This window comes from Rhinoderma darwinii, chromosome 1 (assembly GCF_050947455.1).
Source record: "Rhinoderma darwinii isolate aRhiDar2 chromosome 1, aRhiDar2.hap1, whole genome shotgun sequence".
Taxonomy (NCBI): domain Eukaryota; kingdom Metazoa; phylum Chordata; class Amphibia; order Anura; family Rhinodermatidae; genus Rhinoderma; species Rhinoderma darwinii.
This window is the reverse complement of record NC_134687.1, coordinates 231,157,726-231,183,134: the sequence shown is the minus strand read 5'-3', so window position 1 is coordinate 231,183,134 and position 25,409 is coordinate 231,157,726. Positions and strand designations below refer to the sequence as shown.

Genomic DNA, 25,409 nt, shown 5'->3' with positions numbered 1-25,409 from the left:
ACAAGAAATCAACAAAAAACACACACAGAAGGAAAACCAAAATGCAAAACACACAGCATGAGTTCTTGTGACAATTCTATCAGAATATCACCAATTTACAGTTCATTTTTTTTTTTTGAGCTAACCCATTCACGTGAATTTACAGTTTCCCTCTGGCATCATTCCTTCTGCTGCCTACGCTCTTTTTGGATGCTCTGTAAGTTGAATCTCCGCCTTTTGGCAAATGATCATCAATTCCTAAATATATACTGTATCTATTCCTCAAATTTCTCCCATTGCCATCTTCTAATTGCCATTGACTCAGCTCATCTTCCCTTTTAATTCAAGAAAAACAGAAACTGTAACGGCTGGTCCACACACAACGGAATTGCTGTGGTAAATTTCTCCAGAAATTCTGTTGAAAGTCAATGGCTTTCCGCTACGGCAAAAACACACCATTTCCTGCAGTTTTTGCGGCAGAAAATGGTGCGTAAATTGCTGCGTTTTTCCCAAAGTTAGGAGATGGAGATGCTTTTTAAGATAACCATTTGGATAGATGTTTAGTCAAGAATTTCCCATAAAATTAATATAAATCCAAGTTGAATTTTACTTTTCTATCAAAGTGTTTTAGAAAATTTGATTTGTAAATTCCCTTTTAAAAGGAACAGATCTGATTCAATCTGTGTGGGTAGTTTTAGCAAATTAGTTTTTTGAAACTGATCAATCGAAAAAGACTGTTTAATGTCAAAGTGAAAACAAAGGGATCAACTTTTATTATAGTTTTTAAAGGTGTATTTCGGTTATAATAAATTATCACCTGTCCACTGGATAGGTGATAACTGCTAGATGGGTGGTGGTCTGACTTTTAGAACCAACACAGATCAACAGAACAGGGATATCCCGTCCCCCAGCTGCTAGACCGCAGCCAGGAGAAGGTGAAAGTCTATGGCGCTGACCGAAGCTACTGAGCTTCCGGCCATCGTGGGGGTCCCAATGGTCCTAGCAGCGATTTACCTATCCATTGGATAGGTGATAATTTGTTATGATCGGAATATCCCTTTAATCACAAATAGTAGAGTCCACAAGGCCAAAAATCCACACTGAAAGGAACTTCCTTTGAAAATACCATTCACACAGTGGAAAATGTGATGTCAAATCCATGTGGACATGTGACTACATTGTCCTCGGGTCAGTGCGTTTGTGCATGCGTTGAACTGTACAGATTTGATGCGATAATGTATGAGCTTTGCTGTTTAATAATGTTGGATAATTATTATATCAGGCTTATTTCTCTCTATTTTCCAGGGTTCAATGGAAAGTTATCCATTCCATTTTAAAAGAAAGGCGAGACAACCTTGTAGTCATGGCGACAGGTAACTGATCATTCTTGTGGACAGGTTTTATATGGGGTGAATGGGGTTTGTTTGCAATACCAGACAGTCCATGGATAAGAGATGTACTGTTATCTTTTCTAATCTTATACAGCCCCTTAACCCCTTAATGACCAGCCTATTTTAAACCTTAATGACCAAGCCATTTTTTACGTTTTTTCATCGTCGCATTCCAAGAGCTATAAGCTTTTTATTTTTGCGTCGACATAGCTGTATAACGTCTTGTTTTTTGTGGGACAAGTTGTATTTTTTAATAGCACCGTTTTGGGGGACATATTATTTATTGATTACGCCGTTTACCGTGTGATATAAATAACACAATAACTTTATTCAGCTGGTTGTTACGATTGCAACGATACCAAATTTGTATGGTTTTTGTATGTTTTACTACTTTTACACAGTAATTATTTGTTTTTGTGTCTCCATATTTGAAGAGCCGTAACGTTTTTATTTTTTCGCCGATGCGGTTGTATGAGGGATTTTTTTTTGCGGGAAGACTTGTAGTTTTTATTGGTACCATTTTGGAGTAGATGCAACTTTTTGATCACTTTTTATCACATTTTTTTTAAGTCAGTATTCACAGAAAACAGCAATTTTTCCATAGTTTTTTATTACATTTTTTACGGCGTTCACCGTGCGGGTTAAATAATGTAATAGATTTATAGTCGGGGTCGTTACGGACGCGGCGATACCAAATATGTGTAACTTTTTAACTTTATTTTGTTTTTTTAATAGTAAAGCATTTTGTAAGGGGAAAAGCTGGGTTTTTCATTTTTTTTCACATTTTTTTTTAAATTAACTTTATTCAACATTTTTTTAACTTTTTTACTAGTCCTACTAGGGGACTATAATATGCGATTCTGTGATCGCATTTATAATACACTGCAATACTTTTGTATTGCAGTGTATTACTGCCTGTCCGTTTAACACGGACATGCATATGCAAGGTCATGCCTCCGGAATGCCCTAGCAGGCATTCATTACAGGCAGACCTGGGGGCCTTTATTAGAGCTCCCTCCCTCTCTCCAAAACCACTCAGATGCGAGGATCTGAGGGGTTAAACGGGTGAGATCGATACTAATAGCGATCTCACCCGGCAGACCAGGGACGCTCCCAGCCCTCAGCTGCCTCTGGCAGCTGAAAGCAGGGAGATTTGACAGTTCCCTGCTCTGTTTACTTATTCCGATGCCGCGGCGTAAAAAGTCTATGGCATCGGAATAAGGCCTGTTAGTGACCGACGTAGAAACACGATGGGCTGGTCACTAACGGGTTAAACTACTCTTGTCTCGTCTCCTTGCGCTTAGCGGGAGATTCCAGTAAGACTAGGCTGGCAGAAAAAGGAAAAACCAAATGTAAATTATTTTTTTTATCTGGGTTATAGGATAATCCCAGGAAGAGGTTTTGAAATAACGGCCTGTTAATGCTGACTAATTATTGTCACGATTTGCTTTCTTCAGAGCAATTTTAATGAGCATTGCATAGTGTGAATGCAGTAAAAAAAAAAATCGGCGAAAAACTCAAAAACTACCTTTTAAATGTTGATCTAGATTGCTCAACCTTAACCCCTTCACGACTGCCATACTGCTATATACGTTCTAACTTCTGATAGCCCGTGCAGTTCGCACGTGTATAGATGTTGACAGCCTTGAAGGGGGTTAATGAGTGCAGTGCTGCTTCAGTGGGAGCAATGCTGCACTCTCATGTCGACCGGGGCTTTGAGAGCCCCGGAATACATCCCCCACTGTAGATAGTGCCACCCACAACCCTCTGTAGATTGCGCCACCTAAGCTCCCTCAAGCATTGGAATCCCCGGCCAGCACTGTAGATCGCACTGGCCGGGGATTCCGCTTGTAGAGAGAGCCCCTGACGCCACTGTCCATTTGGACAGTGATGTTCGTGGCTCTCTCTATGAGCGGGATCTCCGGCCGACACTCTGGCCGAGGATTCCGCTACTGGAGAAGCCCCTGGGGTCACTATCCATATATGGACAATGTTGTCAGCGGCTCTCTTTTGGAGCGGAATCCCCTGTGTCAAATCGCTCTATGCCGGGGATTCCGCTACTGGAGATGCCCCTGGTGTCGCTATCCATATATGGACAGTGACGCCAGGGGCTACTCCTGGAGCAGAATCCCCGGATTCCGCTTTTAGAGTTAACCCCTGGCATCACTGTCCATACATGGACAGAGACATCAGGACTTCCTCTAGGAGCGGAATCTTCAGCCAGAGGGATTCTGCTCCTACAGGGAGCTACAGTGGTGTTATTTACAGAAATGGGGTGCCATTTAGTGGTGGGGGGGTGGCGCTATCTGCAGGGGGGATGTTGCTATTCACAGGGGGTGGCGCTATTTACTGGCCACTATATACAGGGGGTGTGGTGCTATATACAGGGGGAGTGGCACGATCTACATGGGCACTGTGGCATTATATTGGCACTACACTGGTGCGATCTACATGGGCACTGTGTGTGGTACTATGTGGGCATTTTCTGCAGAGAGAACTGTGACACTATGTGCGCACTGTCACTATCTATGTGGGCAATGTGGCACTATCTATATCTACAGTTGTATTGCGTCACTATCTATATGGGCACTGTGATGTTTTCAGGGGTTTGTGACAAAAAAAACCCTAACGATCTAAATTCATCCATTTTTTTTTTTAACGACAATGAAAAACGAGTGGCAAATGGCGGTTAAAACGGGTCAGCCGGCCAGGAAATAGATTCAAATTTTGAGACACATTGAAAAACTGACAGCTGATTCGTTGTTGACTGACATTTTTTTCACGTTCGTGTAGCCCTCTTCACTCTCCCCTCACAGCTATCCAGGGTGACGGAGAGGACTAATGTTACAGAGCTCTACAGTGTATGTATAATCGGTTGCACAAGCTTTTAAAATACCACTTACGGCAAAAATTACATTTACAAAAGACATTGCTGCCTATAATGCTCCTAACCTGGCCAGGAGAAAACCCTTTACCCTGGCTCCAAAGGAGCGATTTTACATGTAAACAGGCGTTTAGGTGGCAGGTATGACCTTTATCTTTAAAACCCCTTCCCGCATTTTCACGTACATGCATGTCGGGGAATGCAGCCTGTTCGCGCATTCCCACATGCATGTACGTGATGGAGATCGTGCGGGCACAGAAGCTTTGGCCGCATGATCGCCACGGGAGCCCGGCTATGACTGACAGCCGGGCTCCAGCTGCAACTGCCGAGATTGAAGAAACCTACAATCTCAGCCGTTTAACCCATTAAATGCCGCAGTCATTAGCGACCGCGGCATTTAAATCTATTGACAGAGGGAGGGAGGGAGCTCTGTCACCCATCGGCGGCCCGCGAATGCGATCTCCGGCCGCCAACGGGTTGCCATGGCAGCCGGTGTCTAACAAAGACCCTCAGGCCTGCCCTGGCTGTATGCCTATTAGGCCGTTCCGGAGGCATGGCCTAATAGATTGCCTGTCCGTTTCACACTGACAGGCAATAATTCTTTGGTATGCTAAGTATACCAAAGCATTATATCTGCGATCAGAAGATCGCATGATGAAGTCCCCTAGTGGGACTAAAAAAAAATTATTAAAAACAGTCAAACAAAGTTTTTTTAAATATATAAAAAAACGTGAACAGTAAAAATAAAACTATTTTTTTCCATAAAAAGTGGTTTTAATAAGTGTTAAAACAAAGATGAAAAGTACACATATATGGTATTGCTGCGATCGTAACAGCACAAAGAATAAAGTTAACACGTTAATACAACGGTATACTGAACGCAGTACTAAAAACAACGTCAAAATCACTTTTTTTCTTTATTCCCCCAGCAAAAAAATACATTAAAAGTTAATCAATAAGTCCCATGCACCTCAAAATAGTAACAATGAAAATTACACCTTGTCCCGCAAAAAACAAGCCCTCGTATGGCAATATCAACGGAAAAATAATACAGTTATGGCTCTTGGAATGCGGTAATGCAAGAATGTATTATTTTTGTTTAAAAGGTTTTTATTGTGCATATGTAGTAAAACATAAAAAACCTAAACATATGTGGTATCGTCGTAATCGTACCGACCCATAGAATAAATGGAACATGGTATTTATGCCGCATAGTGAACGGCGTAAATTTAAAACGCGAAAAACAATGCAGGAATAGCCTTTGTTTTCAATTCCCTTCCCCCCAAAAAGTTAATGAAAGTTAATCAATATAAAATATGCACAAAAAATGGTGCCATTGAAAAACACAACTCGTCCTGCAAAAAACAAGCCCTCATACGCCTATGTTGACGGAAAAATAAAAGCGTTATAACTCTTGGAATGCGAAGATGAGAAAAATAAAAAAGAATGCTTAGTCATTAAGGCCAAAATCGGCCTGGTCGTTAAGGGGTTAAGGTACAGCTGGTTACAAAATGAGGCAGTATGAGGCTAAGTTCACACACAGTTTTTTGACGCGAAAACCGTTCCAAAAAACTCGTCAAAAACGGCCCGAAAATGCCTCCTGTTGATTTCAATGGGAGGCGGGGGCGGTTTTCTCCCGCGAGCGGTAAACCACCACGCGGCAGAAAGAAGCGACATGCCCTATCTTCGGGCGTTTCCGCCTCTGACCTCAGAAATTCCGCCTGCAAAATACTCCGTGTGAACATAGCCTTAGAATTATAAATGTTTTCTTTTTATTATTTTTAAGGTTACGGAAAGAGTCTTTGCTATCAGTTTGCTCCAGTCTACACCTCCTGCATTGGGATTGTCATCTCACCACTTATTTCACTTATGGAAGACCAGGTTTTACAGCTTGAGTAAGTGTCACCTTATAGTAATGTTTTGCCTCCATCGATCCTATGTCCAGCTGTGGGAAATAGTCAAGAACGGTAAATTCCTTTAATCTGGCAAAGATGGGATCTAATCTGTGCTGGGTTAATAAATATTCTGGATTATCATATGGTTATAGAAAGTGAACCTACATGGAGGCAAATAATAAATTGTGAGGGAAGAGTACCTTTGTGAGCTGGATTGGAACCTATGGGTTAGAATGTAACTCCAAAGAAATGTCGAAGTTAACCCGATCTGAATGGAAGCAAGGTACTTGGAACTCTCGTTGACACTCGTAGAATTTTTAGGTGTATTCCCATATTGAGTTTAACTGAATTAGGGGAATTCTAATCGGCCTAATACGAACTTGGATCGCCAGTGGTAGAACTCCCATGTGAATCATATGGCATGAGGCATAAATAATAGGGGGATTTAAGCAAAGGGTAGACATGAGGTTTTCTGGCTGGCATGTGTTAGGGATCGGTAGTCTATATCTTATCTGAATTCCTTAAAGAAGCTCACGAGGTCTCTTACCTAAAGATGCTTGGTTGGATTGTTTTTTGTTTGTGAAACCTAATAAATAAATGTTAAAGAAAAGAAGGCAACCTAATATAAAATGTTAACACAGTCTGCTACTATAACTTATTTTTGTTTTTCTGAAAACACATGCTGGATTATAAGGCTGGGTTCACACGACCTATTTTCAGACGTAAACGAGGCGTATTATGCCTCGTTTTACGTCTGAAAATAGGGCTACAATACGTCGGCAAACATCTACCCATTCATTTGAATGGGTTTGCCGACGTATTGTGCAGACGACCTGTCATTTACGCGTCGTCGTTTGACAGCTGTCAAACGACGACGCGTAAAATGACAGCCTCGGCAAAGAAGTGCAGGGCACTTCTTTGCAACGTAATTTGAGCCGTTCTTCATTGAACTCACTGAAGAGCAGCTCAAGATATACGAGCGTCACAGACGCCTTGTATATTACGAGGAGGAGCATTTACGGCTGAAACGACGCAGCTGTTTTCTTCTGAAAACAGGCTGTCATTTCAGCCGTAAATGCCTGCTATCGTGTGAACATACCCTAAAACTTTATAGTTTAACAGATGATGGATTAAAAGAATTTTACTTTATTTCTCCATGTTTAACGAGAATCTTTGACAGAAATACTATCCCTCCCCTCCAGTAGTCAAAGCAGTGTACCCCCTTTACCCCAAACTGGCACCCCCTCTCCCCACAGTAATCATAGCAGTTCCCCCAGCCACCGCTGTGCCCCCATCTTCCACTAGTGTTGCCTCCATCTCTTCCTCCAGCACCAATCACAGCAGGACTTCCCTCAGTTCACTCAATTTACATAATAAGTTGAATAACTTTGTAAATACAATGAGGGTTTCAAACGTAATAAATGTGTCATGTTTTTCGGCTGGCCATGCGCCACAATTGTGGAACAAGGACCACGGCCGTGCGCCATCCATTCCCCCCTTTCAGAGATTAAAATAAAAAATGTATACTCCCCTCGCCATTCCTCTTCACTTCCCCCCTCCGGTCCCTTCACGCTCCCTCAGCGTGCCACGGCTCATAAAAAGTCCTTACTTCTGCATCACATACAATGTCATGCCGCTGCCCAGCGTCCCTACGTTGTAAGATCCGCAGCATGCTGAGGGGACCCGGAGGGTCGAAGAGCGTGGCGGTGAGTTTACTTTTTTTATTTTTATTGTCCGATGGGAATGGGGGGGTTGTCCGATCTATATGGACAAGGTATAATTAGCTATCTAGCTACACCCCTCAGAGGGAATTCTATGCCAGCTAGGAGTTGGCGTAGATTTCCACTATAATTTATGGCAGTTTTCTGGCGTAAATTGTAATAAATTTGCGGGGTCACTGTTGCCCCGTCCCCCTCTGGGAAGCTTCTTTTTTTTTTTATGTAAAAAGGCCAAAAGTCGCAATTTGCAACACAATTTTTCCCCCAATGAATCTTGTATTCTAGTCCAAAATAACATACACTATTCTGCAGGCTTATAAACTAATATCTCCCAGCATTCTTTGCTGGCTGAATGTCAGCTTGCTTTGTTAATTTGTATTCTATAAAGTTTAGTCTTGGCACCAGGCACTTTACAGTGATTTGAAATAGAGAATAATAACTTTGCTACTACATTATGGGAGCTCAGCTTCAATATTAGAAATCCATCTGTTGACTGTTTCCAATAGCAACCCACATTGGGAATACAGTACAATGCATAGGCATATGCACTTGGTGTTCCTTTCTTTTCTTTTTTTCTTTACTGCTGCGGGCGAGGAAAAGTGCAGCCTGCCAACCATTTCTGGTTCTTTTACCATATCTATTCTGTAGGCATGATTCTGGTACCATATCTATGCAGTAAGCTCATCCACGTACTACACTTATTCTCTTACCATATTTACATTCTTAAAACAAACCTGTCACGTTGATCATGCAATCTTGCAGGCAGCGTGTCATAAAGCAGGAGAAGTTGAGCAGATTGATCATCTTGTGGGAAAAGATTCAGTATAACTTCTAAATGTATTCATTAAAATCTCTTCTCATTCTGGGCTTAGGAGACCAGTGGTTCTAATCGGTGATTGACAGCCTTCCCTGAATGAGTGTGTGTACAGAGATATGTCAATCACCAGTTAGGACCGCCCACTGGATTTTTAACACACGGGATTTAAATGAATAAAATCTAAGTTATACAGAATTTTTTTCCCTCCTGCTCTATTATATTCATCATTAATGTAACAGGCTTATTTTAGTCTTCTGCACCCAGGGGGTGTGGCTAAGGGCCAGAAAACGAGTGTGCTGTGCTACATGTGTCGCACTCTATGCTTATGAATCCCATGAGGCACTCTGAAGAGAAGTCTGCAGGTGTAAGAACAAATCTTACCATAGGCATCACAGGAATGACTGCTCATTCATCCGAATGTGTTTTATTTTTTTTAGTTGATGACCCTTCAAATATTTCCAACTATGCACAGATACAGATTCTTAGATTCAGTAAAGGGTTAAAAATAAAACTATTACGCTGGGGAGAAACCTACGTGTGACTGCCCTTTGCTTACCCGCTTACCCAAATTGTATCTAATTTAAAGTGTGCCCATGATTCCGTTCTCCCGCCTAATTTGAAATATGGTTTGGAGAGTAGCAGAGAGCATGCTGGGCGTTAAAGTTGCCAAGGCAACCGTGCGATGCCCGAAGAGTCTCCTGCACAAGTTCTATTAATTAGAATTACCTTCGAGTGACATATGTTTCTTCTTTTAACATCAGGATGTCAAACATTCCTGCCTGTTTCCTTGGGTCCGCGCAGTCCAAAAACATCCTCCATGATGTAAAAGGGTAAGACTTTGAATTTTATTAAAATCCACTCACATTGGCAATGAGAATATTTCTGCAATTGCCCATTGTATGATGATGTGTGCTAAATACTGGCACCAAAACGGTTCAGTAAAGAGAGGGAACAATTGGGAATCACTTGTAGGCCTCAATCACATAACAAGGCCATTTTAAGTTACGGGCTGCGTGATCTTTTCCCTACTTCCCCTAAGAATATCTACAATAAAGAGGGAAGGTAAGAATGGGAACGCTGTGTAGTGTTTGGATTGACAGGGGTAGTTATTAATTACAGGGGCACTCTTACCTAAAGAATGGCTGGACCTCGGGGAAACACTTCTGTATGATATGATTATTTCATTAAAATGACTGGATGAAACTGATGAAGTGCAGGGGCCCTCGTAGTGAATACGTGTGTTAAAGGCTTTTTAGCCTCATGTATGTTTGAATACCATTATAATAATGTTTGGTAAAATCAATTTATTTTTTTTGTTGAATTTTGCTCTTATTTTTACTTTGTGTTTTACAGGGGAAAGTTTAAAGTCATTTATATGACCCCTGAATTTTGTTCTGGTGGGATTTCCTTGCTTCAAGAGCTAGATAACAATTATGGTATGCGATCATTTTTATATATTCTATTTTTAATTCTATATAAAAGCACTAAACGCATGCCTGAGGACCGCAAGTTGATGTATTACTATACTCTTACTAGCAGAATCCCTCCTTCTGCAGCATGCAAGAAATAAGTCCCTTTAGCTTCTACACGGGCTACAGAATAGTCTGTATCCATAGGCAACTAACAGCCTGGTAACAAAACGTATTGCAAGTCTCTAATATTTAAAGGGAGTCTGTCGCCAGAAGTCCGTTTTTAACTAGCAGTGTACTAATATAGATGACGCTAACCTGATTTTTCACTTTATTTCTCTTGTTCCCCAGCGTGACTAGAATGCAGTAAAAACTCTTATTAAATGTATGCAAATTAGCATTTTGGAGCAACGAGGGCGTCTCCATTGTTCCAAAATGGTAGCGCGCCATTGCCCTGTTCAACCCCCCTCCCTCCATGCTTGCTGTGATTGACAGGGGCCATGCGGCGTACTCAGCGAGTTCACACCTGGCCCCGTAGTCACGCTGGGGAACAAGATAAACCAAGTGAAAATCAGGTTAGCACCTGCTAGTTCTGGTGACACTCCCTTTAAGCTTACCTGCCCCCAAATTAAGGGAATGTTTAGAACATGGTATTCTTGGCGGTTCATGGTATATGTGAAATTGGATTACCGGCCTTTTTTGCTTCCCAATAATATATACTTTTCTCCACTTTTATGACAATCCGTAAGAATCTCATTAGAATCCCCCTTTTCTTTTTATTCCTTTCTTATTGCTTTTACCTGATATACTATGGGTTCATTCCCCTGACATATCTTTTCTGGTTCTTCAGAAGTTTTTATTGATTTTTCAAATTCTTATTTATTTTGTCTGTAATTTGATTGATTTTGTGCTTTTTATAATGCTAGCATTACAACTCTAGAATGATAACTCAAAATGCAGTGCGGATACTAATTTAAGACTGATAGAGTTATAACGATAGAATGCATTGAGATACAAAATAAATGTTTTATACAGCATTCCCCCTCCTTTTGAGTTTGCAGAATATACAGAACAAACACCCTTTCTTCTACCTTATTTGTAGGTATAAGCCTTATTGCCATCGATGAAGCACATTGTATTTCTGAATGGGGACATGATTTCAGAAGTGCTTACCGGTGCCTTGGAAAACTCAAGAAATTACTTCCTTCGGTAAGAACTGTACTTACTTTCCGGTCTTTTCAATTTTATAATGAATATGAGTACTTTCTTGCAAACACCGCTTGGATCCATACAACGGCTCACATTTATTAATAATGACTTATTTTAGGCCCCTAAAAAGGAAATTAGGGAGATTTGCACCAAATTTATTTAAAGGCAGCCACCTCTTAATAAATTTGTCGCGTTTTAAACTTTCTGACAGGCAAAAATATCTTTTTACAAACTGGATATTGTACAATATGTTTTCAAACAGTTGGTTACAAAAAGCTTTTACCACTATTGTATGGAAAAAGCCTGCACTTAGCCTAACACGCTTATTCTTTTTTAGTATTCTATCATTTTCTGTTATTCTGTACTTTACTACATTGTAAGGGTTAAGGGGAAGTATGGAGCGCGCTCACAGGCTGAGCGTGCGCCATACTCAGCGGGTGACGGCTGTGTTCCGGGGAAAGCCGAGCAAAAACACAGCGAGCACCTAAGCACTTCTGCCGCTTCGTTTTAGCGATCGGTGGGTCAAAAGTTATTTGAAAGTATAGGTACTATAACTATTTACAGTATTAAAACGGGTGGCTTAAGAGATGTGGTCTTAGGAAATTAGGCACTAAATTATTGTTTGTTCTGATACAGGTGCCTGTGGTGGCTTTGACAGCAACGGCAAGCCCCTCTGTACGTGATGACATATTAGCATCCTTAAACCTGCGTGACCCACAGATCACCTGCACTAGTTTTGATCGTCCAAACTTGTACCTAGAAGTTGCACGGAAGACCTCAAACATCGCTCGAGATCTTCAACAGTTTCTTATTAAAAAGCAAGGGTAAGACCAATCTAAACAGTCCTCAAGAATCATGAAATAAACATTTTGTCATGCCTACCTGTCTGGTATATCAAGAGTAAAGTCTAAGGCTAGGGTTCCACAGCTCATCTCCGTACTTTTAGTAGCTGCTGTGCCTGATGTTACAGTTCACAGCAGCTTCGTCTTCATTCAAGTGTTATTCCTTATATAATAAATAGTTCTACAATTTTCCAATATACTTTCTGTATATACCTCCGTTTTCAAGATCTCTGCTTGCAGTTATTTATATGAACCATAATTGTTTACTTTCAGTGGATAAATATCTGTCCTGGTCATGTGATGGACACACAGGTGCACGGTTTGTTACAGTAGTAAGCTATTTCTTGTAACGCACACCTCCGACACAGACTATACCCCCTCTGCAGATACTGTGCTACATTTTTTGACGCCGATTGTGATGCAGAAACTTTTGCTTGCGGTCTTTGCATTAACTTCAATGGCAGTGGGCTAAAAACGCTGCGAAAGCAACGGAAAAATCGCGCAGGTTGTTCAAAATCTGTTACAATATTTTTTTCTACCTCCAAAACACTTTGTGTGAACAGGTGTCTGCTCTTTTTTTAGATTTTTTTTGCTACTCTCCACTTACCCCCTATTTTCTATTCTGAGAAAGGCAATCCGTGTTAACTCGGCTACACTGTTGGGGCCTTCCACACAGAAGGCAAATGAAACAGAGCAGTATAGCTTCTCTGTTTCCTGTCATCCTCATGGTCATCCAAAATTTTAGAATGCTCTCCACCATCACTTTCACTACCATGTTGACTGGTTACCCTCCTGATCATATTTGGAATCCTAAGAGCAGAGATTTTTGAGGGCAGGTGAATATGCTGAAGAGGGTATACCCTACTTAATTCAGGGCCTCCCTCTCTTCTCCACTGACGAGGAGACGAGAGTCCGGCACTTGCAGGAAATGAGGAAAGGCTTCCACGTTCCTGGCGATTGTGACTGTACTGAGGGGAGCCCCCTGGGTTTCTTTGCTGTGTCGGACTGGATGGAGACTGAGTGCCTTTCTTATTTATTTTTTTTGCCCCTGGATCTTCTGCGTTGCAGCACTGCGTTATTGCTGCGTCGCATCACGGTTTGCCACAGGTTTGTGCCACTGGTCAGCCTGCTTCATAGTCTGTGCTGGTCCTGTTACAATGTGCTCTTGCAGAACCTATACATTGGAACACCTATCCTAGATGGGCCTATTACAAGGGGTTATAGTATCCTGTGTGCAACAACAAATTTACACCACAAGGAGAAAAAAACACAGGACAAAAACAGTAAGGAATAACTATACATATTTATTCATATATCCAAATACAAAAATGAAATAAAATACATATAAATGGGGATTCACTATCACAAACAGGTGCTCCCAGGTCTATACACATTTGTCTGAGTCTCAGGGAGACGTTTTACCTTGTACTCACCTCTGTCTGTGACATAGGCAGGTCCTTTGTGCAGCATGCATACAACTCTCTTTCCTGTGTTTGGCCAACCTCCTGTATAGCACCTTAGCTTTAAAGGGGTTTTCTAGTCCCTAAATATTGATGGCCTATTCTAAGGTAGGCCATCAATAGCTGATCGCTCTGGGTCTGACTCCCGGGACCCCCGCAGATCAGCTGTTTTGAAGGGGTTGCTCGGACGATAGGATAGACCATCAATTTTTAGGGACTTGAAAACCCCTTTAAACTCTGATATGACTCTCTTGATCACTAGGTCTTGGAGGTGTTTTATCCTTGTTTTTTTTTTTTCTTTCTGTTTCCAGCAGCCTGTTTTTTAGACGTCCCAAGGTTGCTGTGTCACCCAATCAAAATAATAAGAAAAGAGGATTTTTCTTACTCACTGTAAAATCCTTTTCTCTTTAGAGTTAATTGAGGGACACGGGCCACACACAAAATCATTCAGTCTAGCCTTGTCAATGTCTTCTTTTTGGTGAATAAAATGATGAGTTTTCATGGAAATTTTTGAGTGATTCCAAGGTATTGAACGTTAAAGTATATACAGCATATTTAATATTGAAATGTAAATGTTTTTAAATGTGAAAACTTCACAGCAAAGGAATAAATAGCTAATAAAGTCCATGTAGCTGCTGTAGGGTCCATCATTGGGGAGAACCTAAGCATGGCTCTTTTCCATGAGTACTGCAATGTTACAAACAAGGGGGAAAAGTAGCCAAGCAGATCTTGCAAGAAATTCTAGGAAATAAGGAAAGCACACAGAACAAGTACATGACCTTTCATGCCCTGGATGGAGTAGAAGTGGAATTGTGAGCCAGAAAGGGGGTGCCATTACAGCCCCGTCTCTTCTCTAAGTACACCTCTTGCTGAGAAATAATTGCTTGATGCTATACCGTAGGTCTAAACCCAGAAGCTGCACTACTTCGAGATCCTAATGACATTTCCTCCTCTAATTTCTTTCTTTATTTCTTCTCCATCATACAAAAAAAAATGTATTCTAACTTAACTGTTCCTCTTCGCTTCTCCCATCCGGGTCCCCTTAGGCTCCCTCAGCATGCCATGGCTTATCCAAAGTACTGACCCCAGGCAGCGTCAGGACGTGGTATGTGACACCGCACCAAGGATGTTGAGTGCAGCGTCTCTTATAAGGCCCTGTTGCACCTGTGGCGCGGCAAATGTCCAGAACCGGCTCCAGCAGGGTTTGACTTTACCAAGATACAAATGGTGAAGCCCACATGTCTCGAAATGCTGGGACCTAAACTTTAATACTTCAGAAAGAGGGAATCCGGCACAGTGAGTGACCATAAAATCTAGTATTTATTTATTCACATGTAGAAAAGCGCATAACAAAGAAAAACTCTGCTTGCGTGTTTCGAGCTTCACAAGCTCTTAAGCATAGCATCATGATTTTGGCTGGATTCTTTTCTTTTTAAGCATTTAAGGCCTTGATGCTGCTCGGCGTCAGAACCTTGTATGCGCTGCGGCATGCTAATGGAGCCTAAGGGGACAAGGAGAGGAGAAACAAATAAGAGCGGTGAGGTGAGTATACATTTTTTTTTTTTTTTTTACTTTGCGGTAGAATAGCTGCCCTCAATATGATTCCAGCCTGGTCAGGTCTGCTTGGAATGTCCTGAACTGGAGATCTGTGCCATATAAAAAGGTCAAATAAAACATGCTGACTTTTAAGCCACTTTCTGTTAGGGATCTGCCAGGTACTTCATCTAGGTATACTCCTGGGATTAATCAATCCACACCTGAGGCCAGACCTGTTCGACTGACACCATCTCCCACCAACCAGGGTGGCAGGCTCAGGAGTGGGAGAGCCTATCGCGGCCTGGTCTGTCGGAGTTAGCTCCGCCCCCTGCCCTTTATTACCTGCCCTGTGCTCTCCATCAGTGCTTGTAATTCTTTTGGATTCCTGGCCCCACTGCTGCTTGCTCCAGCCTGCTTCTGCCGTGCTTCTGCCTTGCTGCAGGTCTGCTTGACCTGCTTTGCTTTGCCCCTGGCTTGCTTCTGTCTCCGTGCCCGCTCGGGTGTACTCACTTCGTCCTGGTCCTGACTGTTCGTTCGCCGCTCCGTTTCCTCGTGGCGTTCCGTGGCTACTGCCCCTTCCCTTGCGTGTTCCCTGTTTGTTTTCCTGTGCACTTAGACAGTGTAGGGACCGCCGCCCAGTTGTACCTCGTCGCCTAGGGCGGGTCGTTGCAAGTAGGCAGGGACAGGGCGGTGGGTAGATTAGGGCTCACTTTCCCTTCACCTCCTTCCTGTCATTACACTTTCACATGGGGATTTACTGTGGAAAAAGCAACAGCAAATCTGTAACATGCTTTGTAATGCGGAAGGTAAGATCTGCCACCTTTCCGCAGCAGAATAAAGCATTCTGTGGATTTGAAAATCCACAGCGAACCCTTCAATTTGAGCAGATTATTTCCCTACAATGCGCAAATGGGTTTTAAAATTCCATTTTTTTTGGGGGGGGGGGGGGGGTTAACGTAATGCAACCTATATTTTACATATATTATATTAGTCATGGAACCGCCTAATACCATAATAAATATAGTTTTGCTAACAGCTGTTTTTGGCTAGTACAGTGACTGGTAAAATCAATCTGAATTTTACTATCAAGCGATCTAGGCGTTTTATTGACCCTACTAGCTATAGTATACTATCTATACTTTGAACAGACTTGTAAAGGGATACTTGCCGTTTAATTGAGAGACCCCTTCAGTTTACATTGGTCGTGCTGATCCTTTAGGAAGGTGTCGCTGCAACAGTACAGAGTATCATTGCTAGGCGACCCTGAACACAGCCCATGTAAATCTCATAGAGCTGGTGTACAGAGGGCGAGATGTTGGAGCAGGTTGAGACTTCAGCCAGCGCTGCTCTGTGAGCTTGTGCCTGTTAGAGACTGTGTTGGGATGGATATCAGTGAGACGGTTAGCTGGCACATATCAGGCAGAGTGTTAGCTGGCAGGGCAGTTTGGATCCTGACTCCCAAAGATAAAGCATGGAGTTTTGCTATGCACTCTTCCATCGTGGGCTACCTTGAGTGAGAGTCTCTACTAATATTTATACTTTTTATCCCCTTTTTGCTATAATAGAGCAAATCCTTTGAGCAGAGCAATAGAGTCATGTATGTCTGGTTCATAGTCCGTCTTACTACCAGTTTCTTCTACAATGTACTGACGCCAGGCAGCGTCAGGACGTTAGTATGTGACACAGCACTCAGGATGGTGAGTTCTGCGCTGCGTATAAGGCCCTGTTGCAAACACAATCGCCCATGACCAGCGCCAGCAGAGTTTGACTTTCCAAAGATTAAAACGTGTTAGCCCGCTTATCTCGAAATGCTGGGACCTAAACTTCAATGCTTCAAAAGGACAGAATCCAGCACAGTGAGCGACCATAAAAACCAGTATTTTATTCTTCACATGTATAAAAGCGCATAACAGAAATACAGTGCTTACGTGTTTTTCGAGCTTGACAAGTTCTTAATCATAGCATGATTTCGGCTGGATTCCCAACTTTTGAAGCACATAAGGGCTTAAAGCTTCTCAGCGTCACAACCTTGTATTATGAGCCGCTGGATAAAGAAGCCTAATGCCTCGTGTGTCGGCCGGGTCCCGTCCGTGATCCGTGGAAAGATGGGACATGTCCTATCTTCTCCGCGGATGGGAAAGTGGGGTCTGTTTTCATGGACCCGATTCACCCGCTAAAGTGAATGGGTCAGTGTAAACTTATGGATGCAACGCATACTGTGAAAAATGGCCAAAGTGGCACTCCGTCGTGTACAACGGACATAAGGGGACCCAGAGAGGAGAAACTAAGAGGTGCGTTGAGGTGGGTATACATCTTGTAAATTTTATGTCCAATTGGGGGGTAATGGGGGAATAGATGGCGTACGGTCGCGGTTGTTACACGGTTGTTGCCAGTATGCCCCTAGAAACAAGTATTTCACTACTCTGGTATTCAGTGGCACAATTCACACTTTAAAAAGCTATGTATACCTTTGAACATTCATGAAATTAGATGTGATCGATATTAGGTCAATCCTGTGTGTCAGAGACACGCAGGACTAGCTTTCACCGGAGCCGTCAGTGCAGCTGACCTGAAGCACATAGAAGCTATATCTTAAAAAGTTGTAAAAAAAATTTTTTTTATCAAAGGCAATTTAAAAGTTGCTTTAAAACACCTAAAATAAATTTTATTTAAAAAACAAAAACAAAACATGTCTGTTTAGTAAAAACAAAACGTTCATTTCTTATAAAATAACCATGCTGCAGCACTTTTTCTTAAAACTCTACATTGTTCCATTTCTCTGCTTCCCCTCCTGGAAATGTGTAAATCATTTGACACTTGGGCAATACCATTCACCTTGTCAACAGGGTGTGTCCCTACACAGTTTGAAACTGTTAGTACTGTCAGATTCTGTAGGAGCATGCCCCTTTGACAAGGGGAATAGTAACACCCAGTTGCCAATTTATTCATGAATTTCCTGGAGGAATAATAGAGGAACGGCACAACGCAGTGTTCTTTAAAAAGATTCTCCAGAATTGTTATTTTATGGGGAATGCAAGTTCTGTATTTACTAGATCAGACATGTCAGGCGAGGTGACCGCATAACAAATAAAATAATTTACCATAGAGTTGAAGAGAACAGTTTTGTGAATGTTTGTATATGTTTTAGTAATTTGCTTTTTCTTAAGGGGGCGGTTTCTGTTCATTTACCCCATTTAATTTCACCATAATTCTAAGTAGGAATAGTCTTTATCACTTTAGATGTATTGGTGAGCACATTTTTTTTTCTTCTGTGAAGTGGTCTCAAAATATCTATTGGAGAATAGCATATATTTTTGTTAGAACAATAACACCCCCCGCTATTCTGAGGAGCTTGCTATCTGATTTGCAGCTGATGCACAGAGACAGAATTGCCCATAGGCGACTTAACCTATTTTCTTCAGACATCTATCAAATTTCACCCAAGGTAGAAAAACACACAGATGTTGTCACAGATGGTAGAGCTTGAGGTCCAAACACAAATTTAATGTCAATAATTTCTCTGAGGGCCTCCTTCAGGTAAGCGGATCATTTTACCAAACATATCATTAGGAGTAAAATGAGTCTGAAGACTCATCGGGTGGTAATTGGCATAATTTGTATACTCGGATGGCTGTATGCAGTGCTAAAGTCCCACATCCAGCCTGGTTTTACAAACTTTTCCCCATTAACTGTTACCTTTCCGGATAAATATTATCTTTTATATTTAACTACAGCTTTAAAGGGACTCTGTCACCAAAATTAAAGAGAACGTTTTGTAAATTAGAACATATTTTAACCACATTGATTTTTGTATATGTTTTTTTAACAGTTGAATTCTTTAGATGTGCAAGTTACATTAAAGTTTGATCTAAAACTATATGTAAACTCCTAAATCAATCCTCCATCAATAAATGTTACACTGTTTTAAAAAACAAAAACAAAAAAAAAACAAAAAACGTACACTTGGTTTTCATACACACGTCAATGGTGGTGGACTGACTGCACTACAGATCTACATTAGGGGACCCATAGTCACTCCAGGCAGTTCTAGGGTAAAATAGCTCCGTAATACGGTATGGGTTGGAGCATGCCATAAGAAAATACCTTAAACTCGCACACTTAGGTACAGTTTGAGCACATAGACTTGTATGAATGCTGTATACACAGTCTACGTACACGAGCCCTTCAGATTTTTTTCTGTTTGCACCATAAGTAGAGATGGCACTAATGGAAAGAGTTACCTTTCTGTGATCATGGATGGGTACAAAGCATTTGTGGTCCAGTACTAAAGACACCAGGCATGAACAATGGAATTTTACATAGATAACGGGTTAACCACAAAAGACTGATAAGTGTATGCCACCATGTTGCCATTAGATATTTATCTTAGTTATAATAATATAGGATGACATTTTTATTTATTTCTGTTTTTAGATCTGGCTGGGAATTTGAAGGAGCTGCTATTGTCTACTGCCCCTCCAGAAAAACATCGGAACAGGTCACTGCGGAATTGCACAAACTGGGCATTTCGTGTGGTACTTATCATGCTGGTATGGGGATCAAAGTTAGGAGAGAAGTACATCACCGCTTTATGCGAGATGAAATACAGGTACATTTGTGGCTTTACTTTAAAGAGACTAAGCCTGTTTATTGAGCAGGAATGTTAACCCCTTCCCGACATTTGTCGTAAGTATACGTCATGGAAAGCCAGTGCTTCCTGCAAAATGTCATATACTTACGACGAATGGATGGCACCGGCTCAGAAGTTGAGTCGGTGTCATCATGCCCAGATGTCAGCTGTATCTTACAGCGGACATCCTGTTGTAATGGTGGGGACCGAAGTTCGCTTTGATTCCCGTCTTTAACCCCTTAAATGCAGCGGTCAAAAGCAATCATTGCATTTAAGGTATTTGCAACTCATCGGCACCCCAGCAATGAAATCTCCGGGGTATCGGTGGCTGCAATGGCAGCTGGAGGCCTAATAGTGGCCACCTGGTGTGCCTAGTACAGAAAGCTTCCAGCCCTTGCCTGGAGGCGGGGCCTAAAAGGCTTCCGTAGCCGTCGACAAGATGGCGCCTGCTCAGGAGATGAGCTGGCGTCATCAGCGGTGGATGTCAGCTGTATGTTACAGCTGACGTCCATAATGGCAGGAACTGGAGCTAGCCCCGATCCCTGCCATTAACCCCTTATGTGCATCGATAACTGCATCTTTGTGGTTTTCAGCAGATCGGCAGCTCTGCCCTTCAATCCCAGGGCTGCCGACTGCTACTATGGCAACAGGAGACCTAATAATGACCTCCTGCTCTGCCATCACGGAAGCCAATTAGGCCCCGCCCGGAGGCGAAGCCTAATCGGCTTGCTATCCGTGAATGACTGACAAATCTAATACATTGCACTACATAGGTAGCACAATGTATTAGAAAAAAAAATCTGCGAGTTGGACCTTCAAGTCCCCTAGTGGGACTAAAAAAAAAGTGTCAAAAAAAAAGTTGTAAAAACTATAATAAAAGTTTCAAGTAATTAAATAAAACACAATTGCCCTTTTTCGCTTATCGAGTCCTTTATTATTGAAAAAATAATAATAAACCATACATATTTTGTATCGCCGCGTCCGTAATGGCCTCCGCTATAAAAATATTATGTTATTTATTCCACGCGGTGAACGGCGTAAAAAAAAAACTCGTAAAAAACAATGCCAGTAATTCTGTTTTTTGGTCACTTTGCCCTACAAAAATCGTAATAAAAAGTGATTAAAAAGTCGCATGTATCCAAAAATTTTACCTATAAAAACTAAAACCCGTCTCGTAATTTTATTGTGCAAAACGTTATAAAACATAAAAAAGGGCTAGAAGTTAGGTATGGCCGGAATCGTACTGACCCACAGAATAAAGTTAACGTGTAATTTATAACGCATGGTGAACGCTGTATAATAAAAACCTAAACCCAAAAAACTATGCCAGAATTGCTGCTTTATGGTCACCTTGCCTCCCAAAAAATAGTAGAAAATGTGATCAAAAAGTCGCATGTACCCCAAAATCGTACCAATAATAAATACAGCTCGTCCCACAAAAATACAGCCCTCATACCACTACGTCTATGAAAAAATAAAATTAGTCAAGGCTCCAATAGTCAGGAAATAAAAATATGCAGCTGTGCAGGCACGAGGGGAACATTTCTTCTGTTTCAAGAGGCGATTTATCAAGGCCCTAAAAATAGGGAACCAGGAAGGGTAGGGCCCAAACATATATCTGCTGGAAGCGAGGGTGCCCGTATTTTACCAGGACAACACACCCAGCAATATTCCCCAAACCGCAAAGCTGCGGAGTGTGGACCAAAAGGGGGATAAGAAAGGACCATTTATTAGTGCGACACTGGCCTGTGCAGAAAGGATTGTTTCACAGCGTAATAAATATCTATGGATTATTTTATTGTGTTTTTTTTACCCCATTATTATACCACCTGACTATGCCCCTGATGTACTCTGCCCAGCTTACATGTACCCCCACATTATAAACCATTATAATACCAGTAATACTCAAACAAAACTACTACCAAGCAAAATCCACGCTCCAAATGGTGCTCCCTCCCTTCTGAGCCCAACAGCAGTTTACTTCCACATATATGGCATCACCATACCCGGGAAAACACTTTTAACAATTTTTACTTTGCACCATCCGCAGTACAATCATCTATGGAAAAGACGTGTGGGGTGAAAATGCTCACTACCCTCCTTAATAAATGCCTTGAGGGGTGTAGTTTCCAAAATGGGGTCACTTCTCGAGAGGTTTCTTTTATTATTTCACATCTGAGCCCTGCAATTGTGAACCAATACTTTGTAAGTCGCCAAATTAGGCCTCAATTTCGCATGGTACTCTTTCACTCCTGAGCCCTGTCGAATGTCCAGGCAAAAGATTAGGGCCCCCATGTAGGGTGATTCTAAAACCGGGAAACACAGCATAATAATTAGAGAGCTGTCTTGTTATGGTGGCACAAGCTGGGAACCACATATTGGCATATCTGTGGAAAAAAATCCCATTTTCACTCTGCAACATCGAGTGTACACTAATTTCTGCAAAACACCTGCGGGGTTAACATGCTCACTGCACCCCTAGGTGAATACCTTGAGGGGTGTAGTTTCCAAAATTGGGTCACTTCTTGGGGGTTTCCACTGTTTTGGTCCCACAAGGGCTTTGCAAATGCGACATAGCGCCAGAAACCAATCCAGCAATATTTGCACTCCAAAAGTGAAATGGGGCTCCTTCTCTTCTGAGCACTGGCGTGTGCCCAAGCAGCAGTTTATGACCACATGTGGGGTATTGCCGTACTCCAGAGAAGTTGCTTTACTAACGTTGGGGTGCTTTTTCTCTTATTTTTTGAGAAAATGAAAAATTCTGAGCTAAAGCTACGTCTTATTGGAATAAAAATGTAATTTTTACTTTCACTGCCCAAATAAAATCTATGAAACACCTGTGGTGTCATAATGCTCACTACACCCCTAGATTAAGTCCTCACGGGGTGTAGTATCTTAAATCGAGTCACTTTTGGGTAGTTTCCACTGCACTGGTACCTTACGGGCTTTGCAAAAGCGACATCGTGTCAGGAAACCAATCCAGCAAAATCTATGCTCCAAAAGCCAAATGGCGCTCCTTCTCTTCTGATCCTTGCCGTGTGCCCAAACAGTAGTTTATTACCACATATGGGGTATTTCCGTACTCCAAAGAAGTTGCTTTACAAATGTTGGGGTTATTTTTTTATTTGTTGAGAAAATGAAAAATTTTCTGCTAAAGCTACGTCTTATTGAAGAAAAAGGATTGTTTTTATTTTCACTACCCAATTCTAATAAAATCTATGAAACACCTGTGGGGTCAAAATGCTCACTACACCCGTAGATGAATTCCTCAAGGGGTGCATTTTCCTAAATGGAGTCACTTTTTAGGCGTTTTCACTCTTTGTGTTCCTCAGGGGCTTTGCAAATGTCCGCAAACAATTCCTGCTAAATTTGAGCTCCAAAAGCAAAATTGCGCTCTTTCCCTTCTAAGCCCTGCTGTGTGTCTAAACAGACGTTTATGGCCACATGTGGGGTATTGTTTTACTCGGGAGAAACTGCTTTACAAATTTAGCTTTTTCTCCTTTAGTCCTTGTGGAATTGAGAAAAAATTAGCTAAACCTACATTTTCTTTGAAAAAAATTTAGATTTTAATTTTCACGGCCTACTTCCAATAATTTCTGCAATAAACCTATAGGGTCAAAATGCTCACTATACCCCTAGATAATTTCCTTAAGTGGTGTAGTTTCCCAAATGGGGTCACTTTTGGGGTATTTGGGGTCCAAAATCCACTAGGTTCTCCTTTGCTTCTGAGGCCTGTGCTTCAGTCCATAAGCACACTAGGGCCACATGTGGGATATTTCCTAAAACTGCAGGACCTGGGCAATAAATATTGAGTTGCGATTCTCTGGTAAAACTTTGTGTTACAAAAAAATGGATTAAAAAAAAATAATTTCTGAAAAAAAAAATGGCATTTTTAAATTTCACCTTTACTTTGCTTTAATTCCTGTCAAACGTCTAAAGGGAAACGTTCTAAATGCTGTTTTGAATACTTTAAGGGATGAAGTTTTTAAAATGGGGTGACTTACGGTTTTTTTTTTTTTTAAATATATAAGGCATTAAAAGCCACTTCACGAACTGGTCCCTGAAAAATTACCTTTTGAAATTTTCTTGAAAATGTGAGAAATTGCTGCTAAAGTTCTAAGCCTTGTAACGTCCTAGAAAAATAAAAGGATGTTCAAAAAATGATGGCAATCTAATGTAGACATATGGGGGATGTTAATTAGCAACAATTTAGTGTGGTATAACTGCCTGTCTTACAAGCAGATACATTTAAATTTAGATAAATGCTAATTTTTGCAATTTTTCACTAAATGTTGTTGTTTTTCACAATGAAATACTAAATGTACCGATAAAAATTTAACAGAAACACAAAGTCCAATGTGTCACGAGAAAACAATCTCAGAATCGCTTGGATAGGTGAAAGCATTCCGAAGTTATTACCACATAAAGTGAAACATGTCCGATTTGAAAAATGAGGCTCTGTCAGGAAGGTCAAAAGTGGTCAAAGCGGGAAGGGGTTAAACTAGGGTCATCTGACAGTTGTAGGTATACTCCTGTAAAACATTTTGTTTAGTCATGTGTATATACAATTTAAATGGTGTTTTTTAACCAGTAACTTTTATACACATGGATAGATGATAAATGTTAGATCGGTAGGTGTCCAAATGCTGGGACTTCCTTTGATCGCTAAAACGGGAGGCCCCTCACCACCTGTTTGTTTGGTAAAGTAGTTCACCGATTAAATAAGTGAATCAGGGAGGAAGTAACTAGCCTGATAGATAAATGCGTGAAAAAAAAAAGGTAAGGTATAGAACTTTAACAAACACAAGAAATCTTTGGAAACTTGCTTTAACCCGTTAGTGACCGCCAATACGCCTTTTAACGGCGGCCACTAACGGGCTTTATTCTGATGGATATGCCTTTTCACGGCGCTGCATCAGGATAAAGTAAACAGAGCAGGGAGCGTCAAATCTCCCTGCTCTCAGCTGCTAGAGGCAGCTAAGGGCTGGGGGCGTCCCTGCTCTGCCGGGTGAGATTGATATTAGTATCGATCTCACCCGTTTAACCCTTCAGATGCGGTGCACAATAGCGTGCACCGCATCTGAGTGGTTTTGGAGAGAAGGAGGGAGCTCCCTCTCTCTCCCACCGACACCCGGCGATACGATCGCCGAGTGTCTGTGTCTCCAATGGCAGCCGGGGGCCTAATAAAGGCCCCCAGGTCTGCCTGGAGCGAATGCCTGCTAGATCATGCCGGAGGCATGACCTAGCAGATGCCTGTCCGTGTTAAACGGACAGGCAGTAATACACTGCAATACAAAAGTATTGCAGTGTATTACAATAGCGATCGGAGAATTGCATATTAAAGAGGCTCTGTCACCAGATTTTGCAACCCCTGTCTGCTATTGCAGCAGATAGGCGCTGCAATGTAGATTACAGTAACGTTTTTATTTTTAAAAAACGAGCATTTTTGGCCAAGTTATGACCATTTTTGTATTTATGCAAATGAGGCTTGCAAAAGTACAACTGGGCGTGTTGAAAAGTAAAAGTACAACTGGGCATGTATTATGTGCGTACATCGGGGCGTTTTTACTACTTTTACTAGCTGGGCGTTCTGATGAGAAGTATCATCCACTTCTCTTCAGAACGCCCAGCTTCTGGCA

At 41.6% G+C, this 25,409-nt stretch overlaps 1 protein-coding gene across 2 annotated transcripts in view; it reads left to right on the top strand.

The window, feature by feature from the left end:
* WRN (WRN RecQ like helicase) overlaps window positions 1-25,409 on the top strand; it is a 202,259-nt gene that overhangs the window by 51,446 nt on the left and 125,404 nt on the right. For both annotated transcript variants that reach the window (XM_075862190.1, XM_075862182.1), the window contains 7 exons: window positions 1,285-1,352; window positions 6,041-6,149; window positions 9,446-9,514; window positions 10,038-10,120; window positions 11,196-11,302; window positions 11,939-12,126; window positions 19,575-19,749. In XM_075862190.1, the coding sequence (XP_075718305.1) occupies window positions 1,285-1,352; window positions 6,041-6,149; window positions 9,446-9,514; window positions 10,038-10,120; window positions 11,196-11,302; window positions 11,939-12,126; window positions 19,575-19,749 (799 nt within the window). The remainder of the gene's footprint in view (window positions 1-1,284; window positions 1,353-6,040; window positions 6,150-9,445; window positions 9,515-10,037; window positions 10,121-11,195; window positions 11,303-11,938; window positions 12,127-19,574; window positions 19,750-25,409) is intronic.